The sequence below is a fragment of the Sorex fumeus genome, unplaced genomic scaffold (genome assembly GCF_029834395.1).
Source record: "Sorex fumeus unplaced genomic scaffold, SorFum_2.1 ptg000033l, whole genome shotgun sequence".
Classification (NCBI taxonomy): Eukaryota; Metazoa; Chordata; class Mammalia; order Eulipotyphla; family Soricidae; genus Sorex; species Sorex fumeus.
The window spans coordinates 7,809,806-7,827,101 of NW_026606090.1; the positions used below are offsets into that span (position 1 = coordinate 7,809,806).

At 46.2% G+C, this 17,296-nt stretch overlaps 1 protein-coding gene across 23 annotated transcripts in view; it reads right to left on the reverse strand.

The window, feature by feature from the left end:
- ANK2 (ankyrin 2) overlaps positions 1 to 17,296 on the reverse strand; it is a 494,244-nt gene that overhangs the window by 36,848 nt on the left and 440,100 nt on the right. For 12 of the 23 annotated variants that reach the window (XM_056116828.1, XM_056116827.1, XM_056116830.1 and 9 more), the window contains 8 exons: positions 14,673 to 14,897; positions 13,029 to 13,127; positions 11,809 to 11,963; positions 10,669 to 10,880; positions 10,186 to 10,390; positions 8,059 to 8,155; positions 2,311 to 2,539; positions 462 to 587 (listed from right to left, as the gene is read on the reverse strand). In XM_056116828.1, the coding sequence (XP_055972803.1) occupies positions 462 to 587; positions 2,311 to 2,539; positions 8,059 to 8,155; positions 10,186 to 10,390; positions 10,669 to 10,880; positions 11,809 to 11,963; positions 13,029 to 13,127; positions 14,673 to 14,897 (1,348 nt within the window). The remainder of the gene's footprint in view (positions 1 to 461; positions 588 to 2,310; positions 2,540 to 8,058; positions 8,156 to 10,185; positions 10,391 to 10,668; positions 10,881 to 11,808; positions 11,964 to 13,028; positions 13,128 to 14,672; positions 14,898 to 17,296) is intronic. The other 11 variants (XM_056116850.1, XM_056116842.1, XM_056116844.1 and 8 more) reach the window with 1 other exon arrangement.

Below are 17,296 nucleotides of genomic sequence, written 5' to 3' on the forward strand. Positions count from 1 at the left end.
AACAGAGCAGGATGCTTATTTTATTGAAATTTTTTTCTTCCTTTAAATTTCACAAATCTCTCATTCACATGCTTTTTTTCCCCTTTATAACTGGAATCCTGAGGCACAGCCTACGCCCTAACTCGAGTAGATATTCCCCAAAGAGAGACAACAAATTCACTCAAGTTCCTCCATAACGCTTATTGCGTCAACGTGTTTAAGTGTGCGGTGAGTGTTTCTAAGGAACAGATCTGGCTGTTTCACCTCATCCACAGGCTGACACAGTGTCTCAAACTAAAACTCCACTTCAAAAATAAAACGGTTAGTCCTCCAGGACTATCCAATTCTTCTGGCCAAGGCTGAAACATTCCCGGAAGGACTGCAAAGCTCGTATAATGCTTTATTCGCAGGAGTCAAATCCTAGCAACTGACTTTTAGCTGCTTGGACATTTTATCAGGAAACTTCACCCCCACCTCATTACCTTAACGAAGAGAGGAAGTCTGTTTTCTTTGAAGGCAAAAAAACTGAATATATGATGTTGCCCACTCTTGATTAAGGGGACCAGGTTGCCAAAGCAATCCACGTAGATGGGTTTTCCTTCTAACACCTAGAAGAAACAGAGAGAGGCAGCACAGAATTCAACAGCTGCAGTGACTGCTTGCTAAGTACACTGAGACTGGAGGGTCTTGCTGGAATTTTAAGAGGGTTAAGAAATAAGCCCACCTTTATCTTTTTATGTAGGCACTGCAATTTACATAGTTATTCATGACTGGGTTTCAGCAAACAATGTTCCAATAGCAATCCCTTCACCACCATCCACTTCCATCTAACTACGTTCCCGCCTATGGGTCTGCCTCTAGAGACAGGTAGCACTGTAGCACTATCTTCCTTCTGTTCATCGATTTGCTCAAGTGGGCACCAGTAATGTCTCCACTGTGAGACTTGTTGTTACTGTTTTTTGCATATCGAATATGCCACAGGAGCTTGCTAGGCTCTGCCATGCAGGCAGGATACACTCAGTAGCTGACCGGGCTCTGTGAGAAGGATGGAGGAATAGAACCTGGGTTGGCTGCATGCAAGGCAAACGCCCTACCAGCTGTGCTATCGCTCCAGCCCTCAGGGACAGGTATTTTTTTTAAATTTTAGGCACAGTGGTTGACAGTACTGTCACAAAAAGGGTTTGTGACCCCACTCTACTATCTCTCAGCAGTATCTTTAAATTGTTGCTGATATTTCTGTCTGTCTGAAAGAAGAATCTGTCCTGAGCTCTCCCTTCTTACTAGTGACAGGGACCTTCCTGTGCCCAGAGAGAAGGGAGCATTTAATGCTCAAGTTCATTCTTGACTTCCCTATCAAATGATTTCCAGAAGGCAATATTGACTTAAGTACCAGAGCTAACATTCTGACTGGGTAATCCTACATCACATGGAGTCTTGAGTATCCCCGGTCGAAAACTGGTGGAAAATTCTGGCAGAAGGAAGTAATACCAGGGACAGGAGAGATAGTACAGCAGGAAGGGCATTTGCCCTGCATGTGGATGACCAGGGTTCAATCCCTGGCACTGCATATGGCCCTCCAAGTCCCGCCAGGAGTGATCCCTAAACATAGAGCCAGGGCCAAGCTCTGAGCAAAGTCAGGTATGGTCCCAAAGTAAAAAACAAAAAAAAAAAAAAAAAAACAGCAACAAAAAGAAGAGTAATACAGAGGGACTGGAGAGATAGCATGTGTGGAAGTTAAGTTTCTTGCCTCATATGAGGCTGACCAGAGTTCAACTATAGTACTACATATGGTCCCCTGAGTACCCTCAGGAGTGGTCCTTGAGCATAGATCAGTTGTTAGCCCTGACTAAAGCCAGGGTAGCCCAAATCCACCTCACCATCCAAAAAGTAGTGCAGAAAGTACTAGATGGGATGTAGCATTTTCCTGTTTTTAAAGAGGATAGATTACTCGAACTACATTTTTTTACTATTAAAATCTAAAAAGAACAACAAAGAAGGAAAAAATGTCTCATTCTACTATCATTACTTCCATAATTTGAATTTATCCCTAAGTCTTCATTTTTTTTCTTCAAAAAAAAAATCTCTGAAAGGGTCCTTTCACTGGGACTGCTCCTATGGGAAAAAGTCTAGACAGGCTAAAAGTAGCTGACTTTGGATCTAGACCTTCTAACTGATTAAGAGGGTGACTGGTACTTTACCTTTTTACAAAACAAATTCACCACTCACTGTTAAAACATTTTATTGATTTATCAAATGGGGCTATTAAAAATTCATATACATCAGTAAAGGCCTAAATAAAAATCGGTGAAACATTTTTTTTCAATCCGGTACCTCCACATCCCTGCTCCTGGCCACCTCGGCAAAGTTCTCTTGTTGTTCCAGAGTCTTATCCACCTTGTCATCTGTCATGCAGAAACACCTCAATCTGGCTTCAATGGGGTCATGCGATTTTGCAAACACGACGAATTTGGCCATATATGGTACACAGATAATTTCCCTGTACACTTGGGATGCGAAGGTAACAGACTCCTGGATTTGTCGACAATCTATCAGCCAGAACCTAGAAAGTCAAATAAGACGGGTTATCTGCACACTCAAGTCTACCGATAGGAAAAAGAAAACCAGTGCTCCCGGTAGGATCAAAGTGGTTGTTAGAAGCTTCTTGGGAAAAGGAGGAAGGGAGAGGGCTATTGAGAAAATTTAATGGGAAAGGGAGAGAATAACAGGAAGGCAGAAGGGGTGAGGCGAGCAGAGATTAGATCAGGCGTGGAAGATCAACTCTTCAATCTTTTAAATTCTTCCCCAGAGACACTTAGTGTCTTGGATCTTTTGAAACGTGTCTCTGGTGCTTGAGAATCCTTAAGCGGTGCCAACCCATACTGGGCACTGCACCAAGAACCTACTCTTTTGAGTTATTTTCTCCTGCATATTCATTTTACTTCCTGAAACTCCTTGGCTATAACCCACGCAGCTCCCCTCATCTTGCTGTTCATTCCCAAAGACCAAAGACCAAGATCCGCACACCAAGGGGGAAGGAGGTTTGCCTTGCTGTCTACGTCCCCCTCCACCTGACTGGCTCAAAAGCAATTTGGCCATCAAAGCACAAACAACATAAATAAATACCCAGAGGAGGGTATGGAAACAGACATCAGCAAACATGAGAAATTAGCCTTAGAGCATTCGAAGGCTTTTGCACGCATGGGCAAATTCCTCGTAATAGCTCACAAGAACAGAAGTTCTAACTCCTTCTTTGCTCTTCTTTGAGCCACACTCAGCAGTGCTCAGGGGTTACACTCATCTCTGCTGGCTCAGGGGATCCCTGTTGCACTGCGCCTGCTGCATGCAAAGCATAGAAAGCACGCACGCCTGTCTCTCAGGCTGTCTCTGGCCAAGGACAGACCGCTTGTGGTGCACTGGACATGAGCACTTGACTTCTGTATCTTTCATTCATTCATTCATTCATTCATTCATAGGATTACAGACTTTTCTTTTTGGTGATCAAACTCAAATAAAGAAGGAAGGAAGGAAGGAAGGGAGGGAGGGAAGGAGGGAGGGAGGAAGGAAGGGAGGAAGGGAGGGAGGGAAAGAGGAAGGAAGGAAGGAAGGAAGGAAGGAAGGAAGGAAGGAAGGAAGGAGGGAGGCAGGCAAGAAGAAGAGAAAAGGAAAAGAAAAGGAAAAGAAAAGAAAAAAGCAAAGAAAAGAAAGGAAAAGAAAAAAGAAAAGAAAAGCTAGCCCATCACATTGCAGTCTTGGTTGCTTACTTTGTCAGCACAGAAAGAAACCCACACTGACATCCAGTTGGTAGTAACTGACTTATAGCCAATAGTCAGACAGCAATGGTTGGTGGGGAGGTGGGGGTGGATGGGAATTGCTGATACAGTGGCATTTATGGTGTAAGTACCAGACAAAAGCCGAATGAATTCAACCATTAAAAAAATAATAGACTTTGCTTTTATTCCACAACTCCAAAGTATTGCTGAATATAATGTATAACAGAAATCACTGGCTTTGTGCCCAATTTATGATGTCAAGACCCAGCTAAGACTGGCATTGATTCCTTGGTATTTTCCCTTCACAACGTTTGATTCAGTATATTAGTATTATTAGACCTTGAGAATACAACTTGAGTCTTTCTCACCAAGGTCCAACGTTTGGGGTTGATGAGCTAGCCAGGATTAAGGTGCTTGCCTTGTATGTAGCCAACTCTGCTTCTATCCTCAATAGTTGGACCCCCAAGCACTGCCAGGGTCCTGCTTTAAGCAAAGAGCCAGGAGTAAGCCCTGAGGATGGCCAAGTGTGTCCCAGAAAATAAACAAACATGCACACAAACAAAAAGAACAACTGGAGTCTAGAGAGATGACACAGGGGGTAGGGGGTTTGCCTTGCACATAGCTGACCCAGGTTTGATCACCAGTTGCCCATATGGTCCCTTATCCCTGCCATGAGTGACCCCTAAGTGCAGTGCCAGGAGTAAACCCTGAGCATCAGTGGGTGTGGCACAACATACCTCAAAAAGAAAAAAATACACATAACATAAAATTTACCATTGTACCAAAGTATACAACTTAGTGACTCTAAGTACCTTTCAAATATTATGTATCATTCACCACAATCCTTTTCCAGAACATTCTAACACCTCAACCAAAGCTAAAGAATAACTCCCAAATTGCCCTTCACCCCAGCTCCAGTAACCCTCCACTCTACTTTCTGTCTCTATGCCACATGTTCCTTCCGGGTTCTGCAGACATTTACACTCACTCACTGTGTGTTTTTCTGCCTATTTCCTGGCCTATTTCCCTTGTAGGGTATTTCCGGACCGTCCCTACTATCTCTTGTGCCAGTATCCAACTCTCCAGTCTTTCTTCCATCCATTCTACTAGATCTGAGTTCCTGTTTTCTCAATCATTGACGATAGTAACACACTTTTACTCATCCTATTAATAATTTCACTCCCAATGAACTACCAATCATTGGGAGTGAAATTCTTTTTTTTTAAATTTTTATTAGTGAGACATCATGAGGTATAGTTGTAGACTACAAATTTTTGTGTTTTCGTTTCAATTATACAATGATCAAATACCCATCCCTCCACCAGTGCCCATTTCCCACCACTACGGATCCCAGTATCCCTCCCACCTCTGTGGCAGGGCATTCCCTTTTGTTCTCTCTCTCTTATTGGGTGTTGTGGTTTGCAAAAGAGGCAATGGGTGACAATCATGTTTGGTCTATAGTCTACTTTCAGCATGCTTCTGGGAGTGAAATTCTTGATCTGTCCTCTACAGTCATGTCTTGATCTGTCCTCAGCAGTCCACTGTCGAGGACATGGCCATCCCTGCGTTGGCTCTGAATTCGGATGCACTCCCCCATCCTCACTGTTCTCACCTCCCGGGCTCTTCCTGCCTTTGCTTTTCCACTTGGCCCTGTCAGATTCCAGCACACCTCATGAGTCACCTCTCCCCAGACATCCTCTGAGGGCACACCCTGCTCTGAATCCGGTTGGGAGCCTTTGAAGCACTCTGGATTCCCACTTGCCCCAGCATCGTGTGGTGACGCGTGAGGGACACTGGTCACCGATTCACACAAGCCCGGGAACAACAGCTGGTGGTGCTGGAGGCTCCAACCTCTGCAGGCTCTCCCTGCTGCCTCTGCTACTTCCTGTCATCTTCCCTTCCCCCACCCTGAATCTGTCACCACTCTCTGAACTTCATGTTTCTCCTCTAGAAAGTGAACATCACCTCCTGTGTGACTGAAGGCATGAAGGTGCTCTCTCGTCACATTCAATAAATGGGAAAACACTTAGGTACCCACCCAAGAGCAGATGAATGGGAGTAACACTCACGAAACAACCAAGCCCCTGGATTCCTCTGAAAATAAACAGCTCTTCTTTTTTGCTTTTTGGGTCACACACAGCGATGCACTCCTGGCTCTGCACTCAGGAATTATTCCTGGTAGTGCTTGGGGGACTATATGGGATGCTGGGAATCAAACCCGGGTCAGCTGCGTGCAAGGGAAATGCCCTCCCCGCTGAAGCTCCAGTCCCAAGCTTCAGCTTTTCAAAAGACATATGACATCTACCTTCATTTTTTGGATGCCCAGAAGCCACTGAAAAACCAAGTAAGAAATTTAATCATGTCACATACAGTGTTTTTAGGATCACTTTGTTGGGGAAAAGGGGCTCAGTCTGTTTGGTTGACAGCAGGGAATGGAATGTTTCTAAGATCTCTGGAACAGGAAAATAAAACAAAATAGCCCACCTTCCATAGCCATCACCATGCTGACTCAGCCCCTGGCCCTGCTCTACTGATATACAACTAAATCTCTAGGAGAGGCAAGCCAGCCAAGCAACTAAAATTCATGGACACACCAGTCCGGAGCTGAAACATTTGGGGCGTCATTAGCCAAGCAGGGCTCAGTTCTATCACTTCACTAACGGCCCAGACCATAGATTCTGAAGTCTCTGGACCACGTGACTGCATGTGAGGCCATGGGATACTTCCTAATTCCTCAATACCGAAATTCCAGTAGGCACACACCAACTTCGATGGGAAAGGAATCTAAAGTCCAACTAAACAAGGTCCAACTAAACAAAAACTATAACAACAGAAGGCTCAACTAGCAATAAAAAGCTTAGTAAATTCTTAGACAAGGATTTCAGCCTGTGATGAAATAGAAACATTTTCACATTAAAAATCTGGTTTTGCCACAATGAGATACCATCTCACACCTCAGAGACTGGCCCACATTCAAAAGAACAAAAGCAACCGATGCTGGCGTGGATGTGGCGAGAAAGGGACACTCCTTCACTGTTGGTGGGAATGTCCACTGGTTCAGCCCTTCTGGAAAACAGTATGGACGATTCTCAAAAAATTAGAAATTGAGCTCCCATTTGACCCAGCAATACCACTCCTGGGAATATATCCCAGAGAGGCAAAAATGTATAGTCGAAGTGACATCTGCACTTGTTTGTTCATTGCAGCCCTCTTTACAATAGCCAGAAACTGGAAGAAACCTGAATGCCCAAGAACAGATGACTGGTTAAAGAAACTTTGGTACATCTACACAATGGAGTACTATGTAGCTCTTAGAAAAGATGAAGTCATGAAATTTACATACAAGTGGTACAATATGGAAAGTATCATGCTAAGCGAAATGAGTCAGAAAGAGAGGGATAGACATAGAAAGATTGCATTCATCTGGGGGATATAAAGTAACAAAGTATGAGATTAATACCCAAGAATAGCTGAGATCAGCACCAGGAGGATTACTCCATAACTTAGAGGCCAGCCGGGTATCCTAGAGGAAAGGGCTATTCAGATAGAGAAGGGAGCACCAAATAAAGGATGTTTGGAGGATCCTCCCAGGAGGGGAGATGCATGTCGAAAGTAGACTATGGACTGAACATGTTTGCCACTCAATGCCTCTTTTGCAGACCACAACACCCAAAAGGAGAGAGAGAACACAGGGGATTGCCCTGCCACAGAGACGGGGGGATGGGGGGATGGGGGTGGGAGGGATATTATCCATGGTGGTGGAAAATGGGCACTGGTGGAGGGATGGGTATCTGATCATTGTATAATTGAAACCAAAGCACAAAAAATTGTAAATCTACAACTTTAAAAAAAATAAAATAAAATAAAGGGGAAAAAAAAAAAAAGAAATATATTCCTAACAAAAAAAAAAATCTGGTTTTGTTAAACATTTATTGATTTTCATATTGGAGCTTTGATGTCTACGTAATTTCAACTCCAGAAGTGTACAAATAGTTTTTGCTTTTGTCTACATTAAAATAAAAAAATTAAATTAAATTTTTAAAAAAAAACCACTAGATTGGACTAGATAAGTACTTTAAAAAACGACAATCACTTCTTTTTCTTAGATTTAAGGGGGACAGTGGTCCTTTCATTGCTGTGTTATCACGGTCAGCTTGCAAGCAGATGGGATATGAGAAATAAACAGGAATGCAGCCCATACTGAAAGTCAAACCTCCAGCACTGACTTGTAAAGCACGGAAGACACATAAGCAATTGTTTTCTGCGAGGGACAATATCCTAGTGTGTATTCTGGGCCGGGACAGCGTACCTGGCAGACACGTTGGTGGTAAAGGAAACACATTCATTGACAAACGTCAGTGGCGTAGTTCCTGTAATATCTTCCCACTGGGCAGGCGTGGTTCCACCTGAAATAATAGGATTGTGGAAAAAGATCAGGCAAAATGCCAGGCTCCCATGAAATAATGTCTCAGCAGCTCTGATTCTGGATTCTGCAGCGTGATCCCACCCACCCCTCAAAATGACACACCAGAAACAAAATAAGTAAAAGCGAGGGCTAAAAAATTTTTTTTCTAAATGACACTTCAAAATAAACCGTAGTCACCACCTTCCAAAGAACAGAGTTTGAGGGGGTTATCTGAATAGTTGTTCCCATGACTAGGTGTTCTATTCTCTGCCTAATACTCTGAGTTTCTTTATGTTTTTAACTTTGTATTTTTTATTTTTTATGAAAGTTTTAAAAATCATTGAATCACCATGAATTATCACCAAGTCACAAAGTTATTCATGAGTGAATTCCGGGTGTTCAATGTTTCTACACCAATCCCTTCACTGGTGTCTCCTCCACCAGTGTATTCCCTGAGGTTCTAAAGCATGGGATGCAACTGCTAGGCTCTGCAGAGAGTTCTCCTTCAGATAGACTTCACCATCTCAAAGGTCTCTGACCATCCAAACTCCTCGATGGTTTGTTAAAATAACACAAAATCCAACTATTCTTTCATGCTTGGACTTCCTATTTTATACAGTAACTTTTGTATTGTTGTTATCATTATTTGGGGGTGGCACTTGGCAGTTCTCGGGACCTACTCCTGGTCTCACCTCAGGGATCACTCCCGATGGGGCTCAGGGGACCCTGTGTAGTGCCAGGGACCAAACTCAGACTAACCACTTGCAAGGCAAGCACTCTGCCCACTGTGCTATCACTCGGGCCCCAATGACTTTCAAGAAATAAAACTTCCACTCAATTTACAGTTAAAAGTCAGAAAACATAAAGCGTCACTGAAGAGCTCATACAGGGGCCAAGGCACGAGCCTGGCACACAGCTGGTACCAGTTTAATCCTGGGTGCTGTATTGTCCCTGAACACCGAAGGAATGAACCCTCAGCACAGCTCTGGGAGCCACTTCAAAAAAAGATGATAAAGAAGAAATGAAAAAAAAAATTCTAAAAAAACACAACTAGGAAGAGTGATTGTTTCTACTAATAGTATAAACTTTTATGCACCCCCGTGAAGCTCCTGACAAGTAGACAAAGCAGAGTAATATTATGCAACACAAATAATTTATTTCTTAAAGGGACTCTCCCAGTAGTGTGTAGACATCCTCAGCTCACCCCTATGGTATTTGGGGGACCATGTAGTAGTGGGAATCAAACTCAGGGCCTCGTGTGTGCTCAGTATGTGTTCTTCCCCTAGAGCACTTCCTGCCCACTTGTGTGTCTGCTGTTAGCTTCAGACTATTGCTACAGGCAGAAAACCAATGTTCTGGAAAGTCATTCCGTACTTGAGTTTTTGTCTGAAAATGAGTGTAACTAACTGACTTTGTATTCTCCAGTTTTAGTTCGATAATAAGGTCCCAGAATATATCACTAATTTCTACACACGTAAGATCGGTTTGAATTACTGCGTGTACTTTTTCACAATGCCGTATATTTCCCAGCAGGTAAGAGAATGTGTTCAATTCAGGCTTAATATGCAGGCTTTGAGGTATAGAGACTGGCGGTGAATCCCAATTCTGCTGAATTTGTCAATTTACAGAACATCCTTCAACCTTAGGTTCTTTGTTGTAAAATGGAGTTTAGTAGGGTAGCTATAAAGATTGGCATAATTACAGATAGCAAGTATCTAGTAGTCTGCTAAATAGACTCAACTTAGTTTATTTCATAGTTCATTTCCTTTCACCTTTTCCTTGCCAAGTTAATGAGAGGCTTTTCCTAAACAAATACTTATAACCCCATAGGCATCTTATCACAAAGGTAATTGGTTTTCTATTTTAATGTAAAGAAATGCTTTTTCAGCACCAAAGACCAAACCCAAGCCCTATCTCTGGAATAGCACAGAGGTAATTATGGTTAAGTAATTACAATGATCTACATTACAAATCAGAATGATCTACATGTCTCCTTCCAGAAATTTCCACTAACCCAACCCCGGGACTCACCTGTTATGCTGCATAGTAATCTTAGGGTTGGCGCATCTCCCCCGAAGCCGTTCAACATGACATCGCTGGAGGCTTTGGGGACAGGAATGGTCATGGTGATTGGCTTGTGGAACTTTCTCCTTCTCGGTTCCAAAGTGACAATGGGGCTGAAGGTCGCTTTGTTGCCCAGGATCTTCTTAACCAGCTCTGCATGCATGGGCTGGGCCTTGGGGAAGAAAACCCGGAACTCACCAACATGTCCTCCTAGCTCCTGTCCAGTTCCTGACCCAAAGCTTGGCTTCCGGTCTCATTGCTCAGTCCCATGGCTTCCAACACAGTGACTGCCTGTCTCCTGTCAACCCCTCTCACATCTGCACCCGATTTTTGTGTAAGCGCCACCACCACCTGCCTGGCCAGGGCAGGATGAGTCTCTGAGCCATGCGTTTCCTGCCAGCATCACTGACCCAAGCACACATCGGGAACCCTGCCGCCCCACGAGCCTACCTGCAGGCCCACACGGATCCGCTTGGTCAAGGCCCCCTCCGGGAAGACGGCCTGCACCTGGGGCACCACTGTGCTGCTCAGCACACCACCCTCGGGCCCGATCAGATTGCTGTCCTGCTTGATGCGTGACACCACAGCGAAGTACTGTGGGAAGTCGCGCGTGATGATGCGGCAGATCCGCTTCTTCTCCAGGTCTTCGGGGCTATCCAGGACTGAGGCAAGAAAGGAGCTGTTAGGAGTGGGACAAGGGGGCCGGAGCGATAGCACAGTGGGGAGGGCATTTGCTTTGCACGCAGCTGACCCAGGTTCTAAGCCGACCTGAGTTCGATTCCCAGCATCCCATATGGTCCCCCGAGCACCGCCAGGAGTAATTCCTGAGTGCAGAGCCAGGAGTAACCCTTGAGCATCGCCGGGTGTGACCCAAAAAGAAAAAAAAAAGTGTAGGTCAAGAGAGATGTACCTGAAAACCTTTCAGGAGGGGGGGAGAGAGAAAGATTGGGGGCAGAGAGGGAGGAGGAGAAGGGAGAGGGAAAGGGGGAGGGGGAGAAAAGGAGAAGGAAAGAAAGGGGAGGGGGAGAGGGAGTGGGAGTGGAGGGTGGGGGTGATGGGAGGAAACCTGGGGACACTGGTGCTGGGAAATGGACGCTGATGTAGGGATGGGTATTGGAACATTATATAACTGAAACCTAATCATGAACATCCTTGCAAGGGTCTATCTCACAGTGATTCAATCAAAAAAATGTTAAAACAAAAGGAGGCATTTTCACCAAGCAAGGATTCCCTTCTGAAAGCCCTCAAGCTAACACACAGGTGCACAGGGAACAGGAAGCACGGGGTGGGAGGGGGTTTTAGGGCCACGCCCAGTGATGCTCAGGAATCACTCCTGGGGTGCTCGGGCTCCACGTGGGATGCCAGAGACTGAACCCGGGTGGGCCATGTGCCAGGCAAGTCCCCTTCCCAACGGCACGGCCACTCTAGCCCAACAGAAAGAAAACCCACCAAAGCAACAGCATGGTAAGACAGTATCCTCACACGCGAATCCTCATCCCACTGGGAACAGGAGCCCAGGAGGGAAACCAACAGAAGAGAACTCGCGAGTGTCCCCGAGGACCCGGCGCCGAGGGCGGAGGCAGGCGGTACCTTCGTCCATGCCGTTGAGAATCTCGTTGAGCTCGTCCTCCGTGTACTCGCAGTAGTGTTCCTTCCAGCTGTCCCCATTCTCGCTGCGCAGCACCACCAGCTCCCGCTCCTTCCCCCGGAGGGCCGCGAAGTGTGGGATCTCCACGATCACGGGCCTGGCATGGGACCAGAAGCGCCCTGTGCACGGGAGCCGGCCGCTGCCAGCCCCGCCCCTGCACTGTCTGTTGCAAAGTGACCTGGAATTCCTCCCTCTCTGCGGGACGGGAACACGGGGGCCACTCTCCAGCCCCCCTCAACCGGCAGCTGCCCTCCAGCTCGGGGACACCCGTCCTCTGGGACATGCTCCTCTCCGAAGCCAAGTGCTAGTTCCCTGTGAGTGCATGTGGCATTCTGGAACGTCTCCTTTGACCCATGTACATGGGACACATTGACCCCGAGAAGGGATGTGCATGCACATGGGCCACTGTGCCAATCTCCGACGAGGTGCAAAAAAATGACACAATGGTTTGGAAGAGGTAGGGGGGGTGGGAAATGGCTCGCAGGTGGCAAAATTAGATGTTGTAAATGAGATGTTAGAAAACTCCATTGCTCGGGGACTTAAGAGTCATGCACTCAAGGGTTTCTTTGCGGGGAGGGCCATTTTTCTTTTTACTTTTCTTTTTGCTTCTCTTTTCTTCATTCAAAGAAGCAATAGGCATGCTAGCACAGCTGGCTCAGAGGAGGGCCAGACTGTACCCCAGGCCTATTGAAGGCAATCCAGAACATGCATGGGCCCTACTCTGGGCGGGGGCTGGGTGGCATTCTGAGGTGGCAGCCACTGAGCCTGCAGTCACTCTCAGAATCCACAGAGGCTTTTGATGATGCGTCCAGGTTGCTTTGAGACAGACTCCGAATTTATCGCCACGACATCGTCAACTAGCACAGAGCGTACGACTAGGCAGATCTCATGCTCGAACGAAAAGAAAGGTGGACAGCACTTGTGGGGGGAGGGGGCGGGAGGGGGGGGGCAGAGATTGAAAAAAAAATAAAACAAAACATCACTCGAAAAGAAAAGCCACATACCACAGGGATCGGAAATGGTCCACTAGAGAGAGGTCATACAGAATTTAAATCATAGAGAGGGACATGTCACGGGCACAATGACAGAGAGAAATCATATCAGAAGAAGGAGGAGAATGGGAGGGGCCAGCAGCCATCAATTTGTTTTAAGTCGCTCCTACCCAAGGAATTTGGTTCCAGGAGGCCCCAGCTGAAGGATGCGGCTGACCAAACTTTCTCCCTCATTAAGTGGGGGGGGAGCCGTTGGCAGGTGAAGTTTACTGAGTACATCCAAAGCAGCAGTGAAAGAGAGAACATAAGTAAGCTTCAGGTTGGTTTCCACGGAACCCAGCTCCGCAAGGCTGGCCTCGCCTTCACACTGCGCTCAGCTCTGCGCCCTGCCCGGTCTCCGGTGCACAGGGAGTCGAGATCCAGAGCAGACAGAGGGGTCACTGGCCGGGAGGGCCTGGAGGTGGTGCAGAAATCCGGGCATGAGCCAAAAATTTAAAAAAAAAAAAATTTTTTAAAGTGGGAGATTTGTTGAGGGAGAGCTGCTCCGCTGTTGGGAATATCATCAAAACTCTGACTCTGTGTCGCAAGACCAGGTGTTTCTGGGGACATTCTGGGACAGAGTGGCCGGCTGTGGAGAAGACCCAGATGGCCCGGGCATGCGGCTGGGGAAATTGGGCTCTGAAGGCAACCGGATTGCAGGTGTGGAAGGTTGGAGAGCAAGAACTAGGGGATCCTTCTACCCAGCAAGGTGTCTGCTAATGCAACCCAGAGGTTCACAAACTCCTTCCACATTTCTGCTGTCTGCTTGAATGCAGGAGACAGTTTCTGTCTTTGAGAAATAAGGAAAAACGCCCCTTCACGGGCGTGTGCAGGGTTGGAAGCACCCTGCTGGGAGTTCTGCTCCAGAGTGACAAGGCGTTAGGACGTGTCCTGGGTTCAAAAGCCAGAAGTGCCCCCAGCCCCCAAGCACGACAGCGGTGGCACAAGACTTCATGGGTAAGAGAAGTCTCACCCCTCTCAGGAGAACAAAGACTTGCTCCGGCCAGACTTAAAGACAATTGATGGGTTTCAAACTCTCTTGAAACCCGTGTCCCCCTCCAGCACTTCGTCCTTCCGTCAGTTTTCCGAGGTGGCTACTCGGTTCTCAGCAGACAGAGAAACCACCTTCACTAGGACAGTGGTCGTACCCACCAACAGAAGAAAGAAGAAATGCTGATTTCTGCTCAACATTGCTAAAATGAGCGGCACGGAAGTGAGTCTTAATGCCATCATCTTAGGGTCATTCATGACGACATCAACGGCCAGCGGAAACTAAGACTCAGAGTAGCAATTTGATGACAGAAATTTAAAAATTAAAAAAAAAAAGACATAGACTAAATTGGGGGATACATTTTTTTTTTCTTTTTTCATAAAAACCACACCATTTTCCAAAGTGGCAAGAATGATTCTGTTGGGTAACTACGGGAGTATTTCCATGTCTGTTCGGAACACATGAGCATACCACTGATGACGCCTATGAATAATAATAATAATAATAATAATAATAATCATACCTACCATGGGTGGGGGCGGGGAATGGTAAAAATTAGGAACGTGTGGAAAGAAGAGAATCGTAAGGGAACCGAATGTGTGACGCATGAAAGCCGTTGAATCAGAGGCAAAGAAGAGGAATCCAAGCTGGGGTTGTGACTTTGGGTGACAGACAGCCCGCAAAGGCCAGTCCTCCTGCCAAGGGCATCGACGTACCTCTGGGCCTTTGCTCCTGGTGGCCCCCAACCTCGACGGCTAAGGGAAGGCCTCTGGGAAATCCTTACCCAAGGAACTGAGCCCCAGAAGGTCCGACTTCAATCAGGCGACTGGCCAGGCCTTCTCCTTCCACCATGGGGGGCATGGTCGCCAGGCGGTGACGCTTGACCAGCCGGCAGGTGACCCGTGTGGGGGCGGTGCACTTCCGAGGGGGAATGATGATGCGCAGCCCATTGTGCCTGCACCCCCGCATGGCGCCGCCCCGCGCATCCACCATGAAACTAACCAGGAAGCTAAAAACCAAAGCAGAACGTTAGAGGTGTCTGGGAACCGTCGGAGGAAGGAGAGCCAGCTTGCTCGAGTGACGCGGCTTTCCCTGCAATGCTCTGTTCTCAAAACTGTCTCCTGTCTTTCGACGGATGGCATAAAAATTAAAAAAAAAAAAACAATTTAAGTGGAGCCCCTAAAAGTTATTACACTTTACACCGGTGCCTTTATTTCCATTCTGTTGGTTTTTTTAAATTACATATTGGTTGTTATTTTGATCTGTAACTACAGAAGCCTGCTGCTCATTTCTATCAATAAGGGCTATTTGAAATATAAACTGTCAGTTAAACACATATCCAACTGATTTAGAAAGTTGGAATCAAATGAAATCATAAATATTCCAATGAGTCTCTTTTTTTTGTTCAAAATGCAAAGAATTCTATTTCTCCCATATGTGTCCTAGGAAATGCATATTCTGAAACCATGCAAGAGAGAGCATAGGGAAAGATTAAAGATGCAGGTTTTCTAGGTAAACCCAATTTAACTCTCCACATTACAACTTGTACAGCTCATTTTAATTCAATGCTACTGTGTGAAAAACAGCAGGGTTCTCGCTCTCTCTCCCGAGATCAAACATATGTATCATGTCTCCTGTTCCACATCATCTTGTCCAGAATGCAGTGCTACCATTCTAAACAAGGAGGAAAAGTGGAAAAATGAAATGTTTTGGATGGATCCAAGTGAGTGACTGAAATGCACTTTTTCATCTCTTAGCAGGACTCTTAGCCACATCATTCTAACTGAAACCAAGGTGAGGGGGAAGGAAATGTGACACTGAGCCAACAGTACTTTGGGTTTTAAGACGGAGGCTCAGGCTAACGGGGATTCCATGCATTGGGCGCTCCTGCAAAGGGAAGGAAAACCACAGTGAACAGTTTCCAACAGGAAAGGCATCCCTACTCTTCTTGCTCCTTTTTTGCCCAGCTTGTGGTTCAAGCAAAGGAGTCCACGGTGGCCCTGTTTAAGGGGGCCAAGAAAAAAGGGTCTGTCTTCCTTCTAAAGCCGTTTCCTTGGGAAGGGTCTCACCAGATCCTGTCCGGGCTTAATTTGCATTCTGTGTCATTCTGCTAGTCCAAAGACTTGTTAAAGTCTCAGTGGCACCCACTTGGCCAAAGAGCAAAGCCAACTGCCAGCAATCTGAGTGCCATCTGTGACCACGCACACGGAGACACGACAGTTGAGACATCACGATACACATGAATGCCGTCTTTGTCAGCTTCCACAGTCTCTTCAAGCTCTCCACATACAAAGCAGGACATGGAGGGCAACACGGAGCTGTATTATAAGCTACTTGGAGCCTAACCAGCACGGAACCAAACCCGGTCACCACACTCAACGTGACATCCATGAGACGTTCAGAACATTGGAAAGGGTTTCATCAGAGTGAGGGGAGAGAAACGCGATACATTGATGCTATTTTTAGACAAGCAAAAGGGAAAAAAATATCCGTGCACCCTCTTTAGAGCCGAACACAGAAGTCGTTAATGAGCATGCTAAGTTTATTTAAATCCTATTGCTAATAATAAAAATGGGTGCGAGGGAGCCCAGGCGCCTGTGTGAAGCACGTATGAGCACGCCATGCAAGGGGCCCCACGAAGAGGCTTGCGGCATCCCCACCCCATGCAGGAGCCAGCCTCAACCTACCACTCACACCCAGCCTTGAAGCACTAGCCCTCCTGAGCCCAGTACCCAGGTGCTCGTGCTTCTGCTGTTTACCAGAATATGCTGAGAAAACGGGGAGTGCTTTTCTTGGTACTAGTCTTTACGTGGGTTTTGGGGGGATTGTTTTGGGGCGACACCTGGTATGCTTCAGGCTTATTCCTGGCTCTGCGCTCAGGAATTCTTCCGGCAGTGCTCAGGAGACCCTCTGGGGTACCAGAGATTGAACCTAGGTCAGCCTTGTGCAAGGCAAACACCCTACCTGCTGTCCCGTTAAGTGCTCGTAAAATGTTCCTTTCCAACTAACAGACTATGGGAATTCAGGGAATACTTAAAAATATTCCTTTCCAACAAACAGACTATGGGAATTCGGGGAATTCTTTAATATGTTCCTTTCCAAACAGACTAGGGATATTCAGGAAATCCTTAAAAATATTCATTTTCAAACAGACTGTGGCACATGACGAATGAAAGCACACGCCACACTTCAAGATGACTATAAAGGTTATATACTCCTTCCCATTGATTTTTTTTTTTTTGCCTACAAAATTTATGCTGACTTTCAAAAGTACTAAAAGAAAACTAAGCTTCAGCCAGTGCTGCTTACAAACTCACTGCAGTTACTTCTGACTTGCTGATATTTCCTTTGTTATTTTAGGGGGGCCATATCCAGCAGTGCTCAGGACCTACACCTGGCTCGATGTTC